This window comes from Geotrypetes seraphini, chromosome 2 (assembly GCF_902459505.1).
Source record: "Geotrypetes seraphini chromosome 2, aGeoSer1.1, whole genome shotgun sequence".
NCBI lineage: Eukaryota > Metazoa > Chordata > Amphibia > Gymnophiona > Dermophiidae > Geotrypetes > Geotrypetes seraphini.
The window spans coordinates 303,889,486-303,907,789 of record NC_047085.1 but is presented as its reverse complement, the minus strand read 5'-3'; the positions used below and the strand labels follow the sequence as shown (position 1 = coordinate 303,907,789).

General features: G+C 43.4%; 1 protein-coding gene across 3 annotated transcripts in view; it reads right to left on the bottom strand.

Annotated features, from left to right (window-relative positions):
- Positions 1 to 18,304, bottom strand: part of SH3BP1 (SH3 domain binding protein 1) — a 157,612-nt gene that overhangs the window by 24,076 nt on the left and 115,232 nt on the right. For all 3 annotated transcript variants that reach the window (XM_033929913.1, XM_033929914.1, XM_033929915.1), the window contains 2 exons: positions 11,952 to 12,032; positions 3,918 to 4,031 (listed from right to left, as the gene is read on the bottom strand). In XM_033929913.1, coding sequence (XP_033785804.1) covers positions 3,918 to 4,031; positions 11,952 to 12,032 — 195 coding nt within the window. The remainder of the gene's footprint in view (positions 1 to 3,917; positions 4,032 to 11,951; positions 12,033 to 18,304) is intronic.

Sequence of the window (18,304 nt, the reverse complement as noted above, 5' to 3'; positions counted from 1 at the left end):
GTCCTGTTTTTCCATGCCTAAAAATACCACCTTGTCTAATGTAATCTCTGATCAGATCCTTAAGAGTGATGCAACTAGGTATGCTGGACAGTCTCCTCCAGTAAACAGAGCTTTAAAGCCTGCAACCATACAGAACCAGATGGTCAAAGGGCTCCGAAGTGTAGTATTGCCAAGGGATCTGTCTCACAAGTTTCTGACGCTGGCAGATGTAAACACAGCACAAGAAATAGAGACTTGTGACATTCTGTGTAGAAAGCTGATGCATAACAAATTTACTATTACCCATGTAATAGTGCCAAAGCAGTCTGCTGGACCAGACTACAGTACAGTGATATGGAGAATGTGGAAGAATTATTCAGTGTTCAAGATCAACATGATCTCCTCACAGAAGAAAGACGGAGAGAAAGAGAGAGGCCTAGACCAAAGGGGAAAGACAGGAGGCAGATACTGGAGAGGGGGGAGAGAAGGGAAGGAGATAGAGATGTCAGACCATGGGGTGGAGTGGGAAGGAAGGAATGAAAGGAGAAGAGAGAGATGCCAGAGCATTGGGGTGGAGACAAAAAATGGAGAGGGGTTGAAGCTGAAATAAATCATGTACAAAGGAGAGAAAGGGCACAGGATATAGAGTTTATTGAAGGGACATAGAAAGATGGAAGATACCATATGGAACAGAGAGAGGGCAGACACTGGATGGAAAAGGCAGAAAGGGTGGACAGTGGATGCAAGGTGCAGAGATAGGGTGGACAGTAGATGGAAGGGGGTAGAGAGAGGGTAGAGGCTGGGTGGAAGGGGCAAAGAGAGAGGACAGATGTTGCATGGAAGGGAGCGAGGACAAATGCTGAATAGAAAGAAGAGAGTGAAGAGAAGATGACTAAAGCAGAAACGACAAAAGGTAGAAAAAAAATATTTTTGTTGCTTTACGTAGAATCAAGTAGTATTGTAACGTATTGATTACAATTTATCAATAGGAAATGGAAATAAGGCAATTTTGGGAGGGAATAAACCCCTTTCCTCAGGTCAGGACAGGATACCATAACAGCTGTATACTGTACTATCTTGAAGAAAGATTTGGCCTCTGAAAGCTAATTGAAAAATGGATTAGTCCAATAAAATGGTATTTCATATTTCTCATTATTTTATTTCTATTTGTTAATTTGTAAAGTGGTGACTTATGTAGAAGTTTTTTTCAAATTTACATCTACTGTCTTTATATTTTGCACAGTATTAGGGGTCACTGTTTCTATGGTGCTGCATTGTATGCAGAGTCTGGTTTCTTGGTTCAGTTTAACTTTTGTCTACATATTTCTAATTTTAGTTTGTGATTATTCCATATTGGGCGAGGGTGTATCTGTGTTCTGTGTGTATGAAAAGGACATGGCTTTCTGTTAGCATCGACTACAGGATCAATTGACTGTGTAGGATCTGGTTTGTTTAGTTTTACAATGCGTGTGTTGGTGTTCTAGTGCTCACTGCAGTATTTAAGATGCTGCCTTTTCCTAGATGCACCCTTATTGTGTGACTCATGGATTATTACTAAAAATATCTTTTTTTTATATAGAGGAGGGGGTTGTTAAAAAAATGATTAGCACTGGCTGTCATATATACTAGGTACACCACTGGATTTAATGACTCTATTCTAACTTTACTGTTGACGTAGGTGTAGTCCCCCCCAACACACAGGCACACATTATAAAGAATTAAATTAAAGTTGTATTATCATCAAGTAGCTTTCAAATGACATTATAAGCAAATAGAAATAAAATATTTTTAATACATTGCTAATTATTACCTGCATCTTTACCTATATTGTTTTGCCCTAGCTCTTACTTTGCACTATAGCAAAATAAAAAAGAAGCAGATAAAGATCAATCACACAGGTGCCCTTCAACGCCTCTCCATAAATTATGTGGAAGAGGTCTGGAAGTGGGGATAGCATCTATTTCATATCCTCAGTGAGACCTCAGGAAGGAACCTAGTGATCAAAACATTATTAGAGGTGTTGTACAGCCATTTCTTGTATGAATGGATGAGCTATATTTATCTTTTTTTTTAGTTGTTTAAATTCATGCAGAAATAAATGGTTAGATTGAACAGAATGACTTCATTAACGCATTTCCCTTTTTTAAACATCTATACTATTTGAAAGAGGATGAATATCTAATTATTCACTTCTAGAATTGGATACTTCTTAAATTTAGTAAAAATATTCTGGCACAAGTGTCAAACCTTAAAAAAGGAAGTCATATCGAGCATTGTAAAATAATAATAATTAACTAATAAAAATAGTATACATTTAATTTTCCCCACTACCAAATTTCCCCGCCCCACCCGGCTACTTTTTCATGCCACCCGGCTGGAAAACATTTCTGGGGAGAACACTGCTTAAGGGTAACATCTTGCTTTTCTTTAGATACTGGTTCACACAATTGAGGATCTGACAAAGTCACCATCTGAGGCATTTTAGTAAAAGTTAGTTTTGTCACACTTTGTGAGTCCTTCTGAGGTCCAGTTTCTGATAGAGGACCTTCTAATAAGGTTCTCTTGTCACAATGTCCAGAAGGAAGAGGGGAGGAATATGCTCCATCGGGGGGGGGGGGGGGGGAGAGGAGAGAAAAATGAGACCTCTATTGGTGAAGAACCTTGATTTTGACTAAAGTTCAAATTACCTACTGGTGCAAATTGGCAATCCATGGGGCCATCCGGGACCGGCTTGGATACTTTAGTTTTAGCCTTACATTTTCCCATTATCAATCTATTTAAGTACAGAAAGAATACCTTTATCTTCACTCCACCTCGCTCTAAGGATCTGCCTGTTCAATGGTACTTAATCTCATCTACTTCTCTGACCCTGCCAGGACCCTGTTGCAAAATCAGCCAACTCCTGCCACTCTTGCTCCCAAACTCCCGTTTTGGGTTTTCAGTGTCTGGTGTCTCACCAGTATAGTCTGGAGCACTGGCTTTTAAAACAGCACTTCCCCCCCAGAAATTCCACTGCTTTTATTTAATAAAACCACTCCAGGATTTCCAGCAAATCCTGTTCCCACAGCAGCTTTATTTTTTTTCTCTCTCTCTCTCTGTAGAGTCCTGGTAGCTATCTCCAGGTGTAATCAGTGAGGTAATTAATGCAGCTCTCATTCTCTCACTGTTTCAAGACTGCTGGCTCACCAGGTGCCAACAGTGGCTAAATTAATCCTGTCTCACTTTAGAGCTGCATATACAGAAGCATTTTTTCTTTTCCCTGTTGCCACAAAACCAAAAGAAAGAAAACAAATCCTTCCGTTTGAGCTCTTACTATACTGTTTGCAATTCCCTCTCTATCAGCCGGAGCTTCTCTCCTTGGCTGTTCCAAAAAAACCTTTTCTTTATTGAGGTACCCAACCTCTATAGACCCTTGGTCAGCTTCTTGGCAGCAGAAGCTAAAGAACCAGCAAGAAACACCATATGTGATAGACTAGCCTAGTCTAATAGGCTAGCCGACTTGCTAGGAGTAATTAGCACACAAAACTGTCACAGAAACAAAATAAAATGAATTTGGCTTACCTCAGCCAAGCACATACAGGAACCAGTCTGTTTTCCCAAGTCCTGCCTCCACCTATCTCTAGGGAAAACTTGAGAGTTCCTCTTTCCCTCAGGGACCTCTCTAGAATAAATCCAGCCTGGGTAGAAATACCTCTCTCCTGTGAGTCCTGTCCCTGGGACTCAACACTGAGCTCCACAACCCAGTGCATGCTGGGATCTGTAGTTCCACATTTGATTAGCATTTCCTGCTGCCCGGGGGTATATTTGCAAGGGGGAGGGAAAACCCCTTAATCTCTTGCAGGAACTTTTAGAAAACAGTCAGTTATTCAAAACGAGGGCATGACTTGCTTAATGAGGATAAGACAATTCTGCTCCTTATGTCAATAGGGTGACCTTACCCATCAGGCCGCATCCAGAGGAGGTTGGGTCCCAGGACGATGGCAATGTTGCTAGGGCTCATCTTGTTCACTTCTTGGTGTTCTGCCAATTTGGCTAAAAACTTAATCAGGTATCTGTTTAAAAACAAAAAAGAAAAGCACAGAGGTAGAAGAGAATGACCTTCAAATCAAAAACATTGCAGGATTTAACAAAACCAGAAGGAGAATGTGTTAATTAAAAGTAAATCAAAACTAAGAGAGACATTTTAAAAATGGAAAAGCAATGCTATCTGCTCAGAAATATGCTTCTATTATGCACCCAATATGTGCATAGTTACACAAGTATAGCCTATATACACACAATTTCAGTCAGCCTGAACAGAGCTCCTGGGAGTTGAAACTGGAGAAGGGTTTGCATTAATGCATGTACAATAACCCAGAAATTTTGTGCATGCAATACAGCAGATGTAAATCTAAGTGCATAAATTCCCTGGGATAATTTTAAAAGCTTAAGTGTGTATACACTTTGAGGAGTAGGTATGCACATACGTTATACCAGTTTTGAAAAGTATAATGTGTACATACTGTATATACTTGACTATAGGTTGAGAAATTTAGGACAAAAAACTTTTTAAAAAACAGGGTCATTTTATCTATGGTAACACTTATAGAAGCTAAAAAAAATTGTGGATTCATTCCCCCACACCCTTGCTGGCAACATTGCAATCCTCCCCCCACTCCTTGTATCTTTGGCTCTCAAAAGCTTTCTATATAGCACCAGCATTGCAGCATACATCACTCGAGCGTGCCCTCTGACCTGTCCCGCCAAAACAGAAACAAGAAGTTGAGTCAGAGGAGGTGAGATAAGTCAGAGGACATACTCTGGAGCAGAACTTGGACAGTGTACAATGCAGTGCTAGTCCTATATAGAAGACATTTGAGACTTGGCAGGTACATGGTGACTGCAATGACAGGGATGGGGTGGGGAGGGAAGGGACCTGGAAGCAACCAAAAAACAAGCAAAGAGTCCATGCTGGGTCTGTGTTTGTGGGGGGGATGGGGGCGCAGAAGAGATAGGGGCTCAAATCTAGCTATGTGTGTGGCTTCAAATTATACACAGATCACACCAGTTTAGGCCATTTTTAGTAACAAAACTGCCTTCGACTTATATTCAATTATATATAATAATAATAATAATAACAGTTTATATACCACAGTACCGTGAAGTTGAAGAGCACAGGTCCAAGCACCGAGCCCTGCGGCACCCCACTGGTGACGCTCTTCTAGTCCGAGTATTGTCCATTTAACCCCACTCTCTGTTTCCTATGCTCCAGCCAGTTTTTGATCCACAAGAGTATTTCACCCTCAATTTCATGGCTCTCAATTTTCCAAAGTAGTCGTTCATGTGGAACATTGTTGAACGCCTTCTGAAAATTCAGATATACCAGGTCGCCCTTGTTTAGCCGCCTGTTTACTCCCTCGAAGAAGTGCAAGTTCATCAGACAAGGTTGCCTCCCTCTTTCTTCTCCCCATATTCCCATCTATCCATAAACAGAATTTCTTCCATCTCTCTTCCCTTCCCCACCCCTCCCATCCCTGTGTCCATTCTCGTCCCATTTTTCCCTCTCCGTTGGTCTGGAATCTTTATCCTCTCCTTCCCACAGTCTGGCTTCTCTCTCTCATCCTTCCTCCCTATTTATGGTCTGGCATCTCTCTGTCCTTCTCTTTCCCCTCTCCCTTCCCCCCCTCTATACTCCTTCCCTTTCCTGGTCTGGCATTTCTCTCTTTCCTTCCCTTGCCAGTAGTCCATCTCTCTCTTTCCATTTTCCCCTTCTTGTGATCTGGTATCTCTCTCCTTCCCTTTCTTGTTCCTCCCAACCCTAAGTCTGGAATCTCTTTCTCTCCTCCTTCCCTTCCCTGGTCTGGCATCTCTCTCTCCTTCCCTCCCCCTCCAGTAATCTATCTCTCTCCTTCCCTATCTCCCCTTCTCTCCTTCTCTTCCCTCCTCCTCCTACCTACCATGGTCTGGCATCTCTGTCCTCCAGTTCCCTTTCCCTTCCCTCCCCTGAAAGTCTGGCATAACTTTCCTTTATTTCCTCCTCATCCCCACAGTCCAGCATAATAACCACCCCTTCTGTGACCTCCCCTGAGTTCCTCCCCTCCACGGGATCTCATTCGGCAGCAGCTCTTTCACTCTTTGGGCCTACAGCAATATGAGTGAAGTAAACACGCAGCCTTCACCGGCCCAGCTTTCCCTCTGTACTGCTTCATGCCTATGTGGGGACAGGAAGAAGTAGCAGAGTGAAAACTTCCGGGTTGCCAAAGGATCTGTGCTGTAGCTTGCTTTCAGCTCTCTCACAGTAGCTGGATGAGAAAATTCGCTGCCACAATGCTGGGAATGATACTGTAAAGCTGATCTTTGGGCTACCAGTCAGACTCCTATGTCTAACTACACCTCCACCCCTGACACAGCTGGCACCCTGTGAGAAACCACCGAGTCTCCTAAGGGCGCCTAACAGCCTGCACTTGACCCCTGCTTAACAGTAGGTGAGACCATGTCAGGGACGGCCCTGAGCTCCAGATAAAATTATGCAGACTGGCTTACAGGTACCCAGTGGGATCGGCCTGTCAGCTACAGACCGAAGTCTGTGAATTCTCAAGCAGGCAGAGCTTCAAATTCGCATCAAGCACCAAATTACTTGAAAAAGGGACACAATTACATTGAATTAAAAATAATAAAATGGGGAAAGTAGAACAAGCACTCCTGCAGGCATGCGGCAGAAGGAAAGAACTGTAGGTGGAGCAACAGAACCCAGTTAAGTACAGCAGAGGGAAAGTGAAAAATCCAGAGTGGATTTCTTCTGCTGCAGCATGTGGCTATGGGGAAATAACCCATCTGTCTAGAACAGTGTTTCTCAGGTTTTCAGGATATCCACAATGAATATGCATGAAGTAATTTGCATATAATGGAGGCAATGTATGCAAAATCAAGTTTATGCATATTCATTGTGGATATCCTACAAATCTGACTGGCAAAGAGGTACTCCAGAACCGAGTTGACAAACACTGGGCTACAATGTCTCACCTATTGCACTGGAATAGTTTTTCAATCATCAGTCCATTTTTATTATAGTCTGGGTTTTCATATAACAAATTATAGTAGTTTGTGGGTTCTCCTCTGTGATTAAGTAAACATCTGAAGAAGCTAGCACACGCACTGAAATCAACTTTGACAACATACTAGGAGGGAGTCATTTACTTACAGTGTGGCCTAATGCCATTTTATCACACATTATTCACTGCACAGCCCATATTATGCAATGGGCCCTGCAGTAGATAATGCATGATAACAGCATTATTACATGCTGTTAGTAACTGACTGCCCAATGAATTACACCGATGGCAAGGGATGAGTTACCGTATTTTCACGTAGATAACGCGCACCCGTGTAAAACGCGCACACGGGTATAGCGTGCGGGGAACTGTAATTTATGTAAATAAGTTTTTATATACCGCACACACCTGTATACCGCGCATGCCGCCCCGACTCTCCCGTCGCTGCCCGACTCTCCTTTCGCCCGCCCCGACTCTCCTCTGGCCAGCCCGACTCTCCTTTAGCCTGCCCCGACTCTCCTCTGGCCAGCCCGACTCTCCTTTAGCCCGCCCCGACTTTCCTCTGGCCAACCCACTCTCCTTTAGCCCGCCCCGACTCTCCTCTCCCCCTTGAAGTCCTGTCTCCACCCTGAAAGCCTGATGCCCCCCCCCGACGTCCGATTCACCCCCCCGCAGGACCGCTCGAACCCGCACCCCGAAGGACCGCTCGCGCTGGAACACGCACCCGCACCCCCACCCCGAAGGACCGCTCGCACCCCCACAGCCTCTCCCCCCATCATGTAGAAGTTTCCTACCGTCGTCCTGCTACTTCCTCTGCCGGCGGTCCTGCCCCTTGTGATAAGCAGACTATGCCTGCTAGGAGTGTCCCTAGCACAGATTCCAGTGCAAATCCAGACACTGTCCATAATCTGCCTTATTCCCCATTTTCTGCCTCTCAGTCTGAATTTTCTTCTAGGGCCTGTAGAGGGAGTAAGAGAGCAGCAGTGCTAGGTTCCCATCCCCCTCTGGATCACAAGGTGAATCACAGGAAATCCTTTCCACCTGAGGATTGGGGGCGGGGCTGCAAGCTGTTCTCCCTGAAGACTAGGCTCCTAGAGAATCAGAAGAGAGAGGAACAGCAGCAAGGAAGGTCACAAGGCTCAGGGCTGAGAGCTTCTGATAGCGGTCAAGCTCCAGAGGACATGGAGTTTACAGAGGCTGGAGGAGAATCACCTTCCAGTCTGAGTGAGGAACCATTGGCCATGGAGTTAGAAACAAGCCCTGAAGCCAGTGTTGGGCTGACTCCTGATAATGCTCCTATGGAGGTTTGCCTCACAAAAGCAAGTATTATTTGAATATTGCTGAAGTTTATTGCAAGTTTGTTTTGGACTAACTTTTCTCAGACTGAATTAATCTAATTCATGTTAAAGAGTGGATTTGTACTAGGCTGAATTAAGCAAGGATTTTTTTTGGAAGTTTTGTTTTTCCATTTTTGAAAACTTAATTGTGTTTTTCCTTTTTGAGTTAAGCATACTTGATGTGCTAAGACAGTGGGGTTAGCCCCGTGTTACGTGGTGGGATAGCGGGCCTAATTTCTGGCAATTCAAGACCACACGGTGCACACTGTCTTTCCAGCCTTGAGTCGCTGAAGAAGCCAGTATTTTTACACTGTCTTGTAACTTTGTTTTGGTGGAAAAGTTTTTTCCTTTCCTTTTGGTAATGAACTCCACCTGGACTATGATTTAAATGAGAGTTTTGTTTAAGTTTGGACTCTTTTTGGTTTCTCAACCAGAGACTGTTTATTGAACATTGTGTTTAACTTGTATGGGAAGCCCGTTGGCTTTGCCATTGTAATCCTGACAAGCAAGTTACTGTGGTTTTTTTTTTTGTTTTTGTTTTGAACAATTAAATGCAACTCTTTATTCAACATTGAACTTATTGTTTGGATGGTGTCCCTTTCACTGAACATTGAAATAACTTATCCTTGTGAGACACGCAGCGACTCACAAGAGTTTGATTGTGGCCAGTATTCCCAGGCCCTCTGCCTGGAGCGTGCCGGCTACATACGTGGTATCAGTTTTGGGATTTATTTTTACTGCCTTCATGAGAGACTGTGATAAGGGACAGTATTTGTTGTTTCAATTTTGGAGCCCTTTGATGGACTGTGCTGTGAAGAGTGAAGCAGCAAGTTAAAGACCTCTGAGGAGATCGTGGCAGCTGAAAGCTTTGGAAGTGGAACCAGGACCGGAACTGAGGGAGCCCAGCTGTGTACCTGAAGGCCGTGCCTGTTATCAACCCAAATGCTCAGACTCGTCAGTCTGTCCGGTAAGGGTACCTTGGGGACAGCTGATTGAGGATTCTGGGTTGGTAGCGTGGGCGGGAGCAGGGACTAGCTCTCTCTCGAGTGTGGGAAAAAAAAAAAAAAAAAATCCGCACTTGGGTTTCCTTGTCTGTGTTTGCTTCACAGGTTGCACCATGGATCTACAGCAGCTGTTTACCTTGTTGGCATCGGAGCGTCAGAAACAGACCGATGACTTGAAGGTCGTGCTCCAGGCAAACCAGGATCTCTGGCGGGCGAGCCAGGTGGAATCTGGTCGGAGACACGAGGAGCTGGTGAACGCCATGGGCGAACAGACTAGGTCATTCACTCAATTCCTGCAAGGAACTATGACTGGTGGTGCAGGCACAGGAAGATTGCCAACAACCGGGGCTACAGTAGGACCAAACTTTCTAAACTCCATGCAGTTGTGTAAGATGGGACCTACCGATGCACCTGATGATTTTCTAATGGCCTTTGAAAGAATGGCAATCGCGGCTGGCTGGCCAGAGCAACAATGGGCCATGAGGCTAATACCATGTCTTGCTGGAGCAGCACTGGCGGCGTATCAGTCTCTCAGCCCTGAGCTTGCTAACAACTATAGGGCCATTAAGAACCACATCCTGGACTACCTGGGTTACACGAGGGAACATTATAGACAGGAGTTCAGGAGTGCCCAGTTAGGGGATAAAGAAAGGCCCAAAGCTTTGTTGCACAGGCTGAGGAAGTTAGTGGAGCGATGGCTACAACCCTGTCTTTCAGATCCTCAAGCCATGCTTACTGAAATCTTGTTGGAGCAGTTTTTGGAGGCTCTGCCAAAAAGCCTCAAGGCATGGATCCAGAGACAGGGAAGTCGCCCATTAGGGCAAGTGATCGAGTTGGCTTTGCCATTGTAATCCTGACAAGCAAGTTATTGTGGGTTTTTTTTTTGTTTTTGTTTTGAACAATTAAATGCAACTCTTTATTCAACATTGAACTTATTGTTTGGATGGTGTCCCTTTCACTGAACGTTAAAATAACTTATCCTTGTGAGACACGCAGCGACTCACAAGAGTTTGATTGTGGCCAGTATTCCCAGGCCCTCTGCCTGGAGCGTGCCGGCTACACCCTTCTCTTAGCCCTGCGTCTATGCTGCTTCCTCTTCCAGCGGGACCGCCAGAAGAGGAAGCAGCGTAGACGCAGGGCTAAGAGAAGGGGCAGGACCGCCGGCAGAGGATGCAGCAGGACGACGGTAGGAAACTTCTACATGATGGGGGGGGTGGGGAGGCTGTGGGGGTGTGAGCGGTCCTTCGGGGTGGGGGTGCGGGTGCATGTTCCAGCGCGAGCGGTCCTTCGGGGTGCGGGTGCGAGCGGTCCTGCGGGGGGGGGGGGGGGGGGGGGTGAATCGGACGTCGGGGAGGGAACTATGTAAAAAAAAAAAATGGGATAACGCGCTCACGCATATAACGCGCATGGTTATATATGGTTTGTAAAAATCGTGTATAACGCGCGTGTTATATGCGTGAAAATACGGTACTATCTAATATTGTTGAATGATGTAAATTATGCCCTGCTGTTAATAACATCTTTTGGAACACCTCATGGTTTATTGTATCTTTTGTTCTGACATTTGATTTTCCCTTCGGTTCTTTTCCTGCACCTAGGAACTTGGGCCCAGATTCTATAAACAGCGCCCGAGGTTAGGCGCCTCGAGCGGCGTGCCTAGCCTAACTTAGTTTTCCTAATTAGCTAAATTGGCACTGTTAATTGAAAGCCTCATTAAAAACTGATTTAAAAAAAATGAATTAGCTGGTAGGTGCCTAACTTGATAGGCACCTACCGCTACGAAGTAGGCGTCTACTCCAAGGTGCATACCACTTTGAAGTAGGCATGGCTAGTGGCAGATTCTGGGTGTGGTTGGACTTAGGTGCACTCATTTTTGCCAAGAAAAGCCTGGCCTAAATAGGTGTGCGCCTAAGGTTTCAATGCCTACCGATGTCTAAGACTGCTCAGGCACCACTAAGTGCGATTCTATAAGCGACACTTAGCGGTTAATTGGAGATTGCACTCAAAGGTGCATAGAAGTTAGGGATTCATAGACAACGGCGCGAAAGACAAAAGCGCGTGCCGACAATTGAGCACAGTGCGTGCCGCCGCGCCGCTCTAAATTACAGTTTTTAGGGGCTCCGACGGGGGGTTTTGTTGGGGAACCCCCCCAGTTTACTTAATAGACATCGCACCGGCGTTATGGGGGGTTGTAACCCTCCACATTTTACTGTAAGCTGAACTTTTTCCCTAAAAACAGGGAAAAAGTTAAGTTTTCAGTAAAATGTGGGGGGTTACAACCCCCCACAACGCGGTGTGATGTCTATTAAGTAAAGTGGGGGGGTTCCCCCCCGCCCCCCTCGTCGGAGCACTAAAAACAGTAATTTAGAGCGGCGCAGTGGCGCGCGCTGCGCTCAATTGTCTGGGCGCGTCTTTGTCCCGGCGCGCTTTTGACCTGACACATAAGTTAGGTGCCATTTATGGAATCGGGGCCATGCTGTTTGTGTTAAGTATAGTAGCCTGTGCATGTGAAATAAGGAAGTCTCAAAGGTGGCAACCATATCTGCAGCCAATCTCCCTTCTCCAAAGCACACACGCCTCTGGCATGTGTTCAGCAGTACCTCAGATTATTGTAATTCCCTTTAGGCAGCTTGTTGCACACCTCGTGGAAGCACTCCAGACGTTTCTCTGGATCCCTCATGCTGGAAAAGATGGTAAAGAAATAGATTAGCGTTGTGTGAAGATGGACTAATTTTATTTTCCTGGAAGTTTTGATTCAGAAACATCAGAGGCTTCAGTCAATTGAAGAGCATTTGTTTAGTCAAATGTTTAAACCATATTTTGTGACGGCAGGGTAATGCCAACAAACTACTTCAATATGCCAAAACTGAACTACAAGCAGTTAGCCCACTGCATTAGCAGATGACAGTTGTGGATTGCTCCATTTCCTAGGGGACGGGGGATTACAACAGACCATTCCATAATGCCATACTGAGACATTAATATGCTGGTCCACTGCAGATTACAGGGGTTTAATGTTCTTTGCCACTGAGACAAGGGATGTAAGCTACAGTAGTCTTTTGTGTTCTTGCTCACATCTGTTTCTGTGCATGTTTACCTTCTGCTTATATTGTGTGGACAATAGGGTTGTCTAGAAAAACCTAGTGTCGAAAATTGTGTAAATTGAAGTTTTCCCATTAATTTGATTGTGCTCGATCAGAAAATAATTTTTTTATAGTTTTTACAGCCCATTCTGGGGGCCTCTCAAAGTTTTATAATTTACTATTATTTTTGCTTAATGGAGCAATTTTCTTGGTATTATAGTTATAAATTTATGTTTTCACACTCAGCAAGGATACATTGATTAAAATACATTTTAGTGAAGTCATCTACCAATGGCATTCCAAATACTCAAGCATTCAATGTCTTCTTGAGATAGGATAAAGCCTGTGAAGGGATTCCAGACAAAGTTGGACAAGTTCCTGCTAAACTGGAACATACGCAGGTGAGGCTTGACTCATTTAGAGCACTGGTCTTTGACCTAAGTGCCGCCGCGTGAGTGGACTGCAGGGCATGATGGACCACTGGTCTGACCCAGCAGCGGCAATTCTTATGTTCTTATGCTGTTCAACCCCTTGAAACAAGGACTCTCGCTTCATTCAGTGCACTCAGAGTAGCATGAAACCTTATTGCAAAGAGTTGAACAGCATTGCAGACTTTATCCTATCTCAAGAAGACACTGAATGCTTGAATGTTTGGAACATCGTCACTCCACAGTGTTTTTTTGGTTTCTGAATGTTTGGAACGCCATTGGTAGATGACTACACTGTTGACAATCCAAAATATAGTAAGTTTTTAAAATAAATCCTTGAAGTGTTGTAGAATTAATATTAGTATCAATTTCTATTGTTTACCAAGTATAAACAAGCAGGTCCAGGTGGTTTACAAAATTAGTGGTATGTGTAAGCTTGAAATGTTTTGGTGGCCCTCAGTTTTGTCATATTCACCTTGCGGCCCTTTGCATAATATAGTTGGCGACCACTGCTTTAAACTCATAGGTCAAATGTTGCATGTGATCCCTCCAGTCTCTGAGACCTGCCTTGCTTATATCTCTTAAAGTCTAAACAAGACCTGACTATACTGAAAACTAGTGCTGAGAGAGTGACATTTACTTTCTAAGGTATGCTCAGAGAAGTGAAACTCTAAAGAGGGGGTGAAAACCCTCTCTTGGGGTAAGAGTTTACCGTCCAATCACTGCATAGATAGTTCAAAGTCACTCTCTGAGAACTAGAAAAATCCTTCTATTACTATATCAATATAATGTAAATTCAAAAGTTCAAACATGTGATAAATCTCACTGGATCATAAGTGTACTTGTCTTATAGAAATAAGCTTGTTTCTCTGGGGCTCTCGACGTGGCCCCGTTTCGTGGTCTGCTTCAGGAGACCCAAAAGTCAATCTTTAAAGTATACTGTAGGCTGTAATAAGCTGTAAAGCGTTTCAATGAAAAAATCCTTGACAGGATCAATGAGATGATCTGAAATACAAAGATTATTATTAGAACATAGCACAGACAGTACTCTAAATCAGCTCTGCTATGAACAGGTCAAAGCTTACTGGCTAAAAGGGTAAAAGGAAGCAAAAACTGTGAATTCAAAAACATACCGATTGCAGGAGGAGTTCAAAGGTTCCAAGCAACAAAGAACGCTGCCGATCCCGCCAAATTTAACCCGATGCGGGAGGGGGAGGGGAACCTCCGTGCAACGACACGATGACGTCATCATGTCGGCACACGAAGGAAAAAACTGATACATAATGTAAAAATGAATGAATGAGCCACTGTCAAAATAAAATAGAAACATTGAAAATACATGCGTGGAATTAAAGAAAAGCAACCCATTCTATTTCGTTATTCAGCCCATGCGGGGATAGTGTGTTCAGCTCATATATCCATTTTTGCTCTCTTCTCCAGAGCAACTTGGCCACATCGCCTCCCCTCGTAGTTGATACAGTGTCAATTACTGAAAATCTCAAGTCAGACGGGTCATGTTGGAATTGAAGCCAATGTGAGACCAAAGGGGCTTCTTGTATGTTAGTTCTGATCCTGCTAACATGTTCACTGATCCTAATCTTGACACTACGAACTGTACACCCTATGTAAAGTAAGCCACAGGGGCATTGTATAATATATACTACTTGTTTAGAAGTACAGTCTGTATTCGAGGGGGTGAGTCTTCTTTTGATGTTAACATGCATCTGTTGCAGAGGCACACTGTACTGACACATTTTGCAGCGTCCACACAGACTGTGGCTCCCCATGGTATGAATAACATCTTGGGATCTATTGATGAATTGTGAATGAACCAATTTTTGCTTGAGATTCTGATTCTTAGAAAATGCAAAACGGGGCAACTCTTGGTGGTATTGCATGATATGCCAGTGACGTTTGATGATATACTTGATTTGAAACGCGAGATGTGAATAAGGTAAAACACAAACCAAGGGTTGTTCTTCAGACTTCGGACGAGCCTCAAGTAACAAAGAACGATTGGCATATAGTCCCCTCTTGTAGGCTTTATGAATAACTGAAGCAGGATATCCTTTCTCCCGAAATCTCTCCTTCATAACTGCTGCTTTAGAGGTACAAAGTCTTCGGAGCCTTAAAAATTGCCCAACTGGGATATTGTTCCTCAAATGTCTTGGATGAAAATTGTCATACTGTAAGAGGTTATTGCGATCCGTGGGTTTTCGATATATGCTGGTATGAAAACCACCCTCACTTAAAAAAATGTTGATGTCCAAAAAAGGAACCTGATGATAATCTTTGGTCATAGAAAAATGTAACATCAAAAGAAGACACACCCCCTCGAATACAGACTGTACTTCTAAACAAGTAGTATATATTATACAATGCCCCTGTGGCTTACTTTACATAGGGTGTACAGTTCGTAGTGTCAAGATTAGGATCAGTGAACATGTTAGCAGGATCAGAACTAACATACAAGAAGCCCCTTTGGTCTCACATTGGCTTCAATTCCAACATGACCCGTCTGACTTGAGATTTTCAGTAATTGACACTGTATCAACTACGAGGGGAGGCGATGTGGCCAAGTTGCTCTGGAGAAGAGAGCAAAAATGGATATATGAGCTGAACACACTATCCCCGCATGGGCTGAATAACGAAATAGAATGGGTTGCTTTTCTTTAATTCCACGCATGTATTTTCAATGTTTCTATTTTATTTTGACAGTGGCTCATTCATTCATTTTTACATTATGTATCAGTTTTTTCCTTCGTGTGCCGACATGATGACGTCATCGCGTCGTTGCACGGAGGTTCCCCTCCCCCTCCCGCATCGGGTTAAATTTGGCGGGATCGGCAGCGTTCTTTGTTGCTTGGAACCTTTGAACTCCTCCTGCAATCGGTATGTTTTTGAATTCACAGTTTTTGCTTCCTTTTACCCTTTTAGCCAGTAAGCTTTGACCTGTTCATAGCACAGCTGATTTAGAGTACTGTCTCATTTTAAAACTTATATAATTTCTAAATGGAAAGAATTCCTGTCCTTTAATGATCAACATTGTAATAATCCGACGCTGTTTTGGAATACTGCTAAGGCTGTGCTTAGAGGAGATTCCATAGCTTATGTTATAGCACGGAATCGTCGATTATCTCGGGGTATCATTAAGTTGGAGAAGGAATTAGTTAATGCTAAACGACATTATATACAACATCCTACACGTTCATCTAGGGAACATTTGATATCGGTGGAGGTGACCCTTAATTCTTATATACATGAACGTACAGTTAAAATGCTTCTATATCAAAAATATCGCTACCATCGATATGGTAATCGCGCAGGGAAATTACTAGCCCGATTGACAAAACAAGCTCGGGGACATCGTTATATAATGGGATTGAGGGATGTTGCGGGGAATATTCAGCATTCTACAGCACACATTGCGCAGATTTTTACAGCTCATTTTCAGAAGATATATGGTTGCCAGGACTCAGGAGCTGCTCCCCTCATTCGGGATTACTTATCTGGCTCCGGATTATTACCACTTTCAGAGCCAGATGTTGAGTTCCTAAATACAGACATTACTTCTAAAGAATTGCTACAAGCTATTAAACATCAAAGGAATTTTTCGGCCCCTGGGCCGGATGGCTTCACAGCAGAATTTTATAAGCTATTATCAGAACAGTTAAGTCCTTTTCTTAGGAATTATTATTCTCAGGTAATACAGGATGAACATTTTCCTGTTGAAGCGAATGAGGCTTTGATTACTTTGATTTTGAAGCCTGGTAAAGACAATACGGCTCCTGAGTCCTATCGTCCTATTTCTTTATTAAATGTGGATATTAAAATTCTCTCTAAAATATTAGCCGAAAGATTAGCAATTCTTCTACCGAACATCATTGCTTCAACACAGGTGGGCTTTGTAAAGGGCAGACAGGCGGTACTTAATGTTCGCAAGGCGCTCTTATCGTTGGCTCATACACAATTTCATGATACCCCGATGATATTACTTAGTTTGGATGCTGCGCAGGCCTTTGATCAAGTTGATTGGACGTTTCTATTTGAAGTGTTGAACTTTATTGGAATTTCGGGTTGGTATGCATCAGCGGTATGTACGTTATACTCAACACCGAAGGCGAGAATACTTGTAAATGACATTATTACTGAACCTATATTAATTGAAAGAGGTACCCGTCAGGGGTGTCCCTTATCCCCTTTATTATTTTTGCTTTACTTAGAACCATTTCTTCGCACAGTGTCTCTGGACTCTGATATTGTAGGGGTGGATTTTGGGGATCACTCTTTAAAAGTGTTAGCCTATGCAGATGACATTTTATTTATGCTCACTAACCCACATCATTCTGTTGAAAAACTTTTGCAGGCGCTTAATGAATATAGATTTTACTCAGGTTTTACTTTAAATTACCAGAAGTCTGTTGCATTAGCCAGTCCAGTGACACTGCAGCAATCTTGGAGGGGACACTTTCCTTTTACATGGGCAATGTCCTCGATTCGTTACCTGGGTGTTTGGATCCCTAGAGATCTTAGGACTCTTTATGATAGTAATATTTCCTCATTGTTACATGACACCTTACATAGTTTACAAAACTGGTTCACTTTTCCTCTCTCAGTAGCGGGAAGGGTAGCTCTTTTCAATATGGTGATATTTCCCAAATGGTTATATCGTTTTCAGGTCCTGCCTCTGCTTTTATCCTATACACATAATGCTCGATTAACTAAAGGTTTACGACGCTTCCTTTGGGCTGGTAAACGATCCCGAATGTCATTCCTTAGGATGTGTTTACCTAAGGATAGGGGGGGTTATGGTTTATTGAATGTGCGTTGGTACTCTATGGCATGCCAGATGAGACACATTAATGATTGGTTTAAGGGGACATCTGATTTTTCTGCAACGTCACTGGAGTTGTCTTTGTTGGCTCCATTTCATGTGAGTTATTTCTTACATGTGGCGGATCCACAAATGCGTTCTTTGGTGTCTCATTATCCAATATTTACGCCAGCTCGGCGTGCATGGAAGTGGATTTGTAAATCTGCAAAATTGTCTTCTGGGGTTTCCTTATATTTACCCATCCAGGGCAATGGAGCCTTTCAACCTGGAATACAAAATTCTACCTTTCAGAGATGGAGTGCTCGGGGTCTTCAATATCTATTTCACTTGTTTTCAGAGGAGGGGAGACTAGCAACTTTTATAGAATTGCAGCAGTCATTTGAATTACAGCCAAAGGATCTGTTTGCATATTACCAAATCCGACATTATGTTCAGTCTCTCCCAAAGATTCATCTTACGGAAGATAAAAGGGAGGCTCTTTCGGAACTTTTTAGCCTTTCTGCACAACAGAGTATTCCTCTACGGTTTCACATAGTGGGGATTCGAGATGGTCAATCCGGCCCTAATTTGGACATTTTAGCGGCAGCTTGGGCTGAAGATTTGCAATG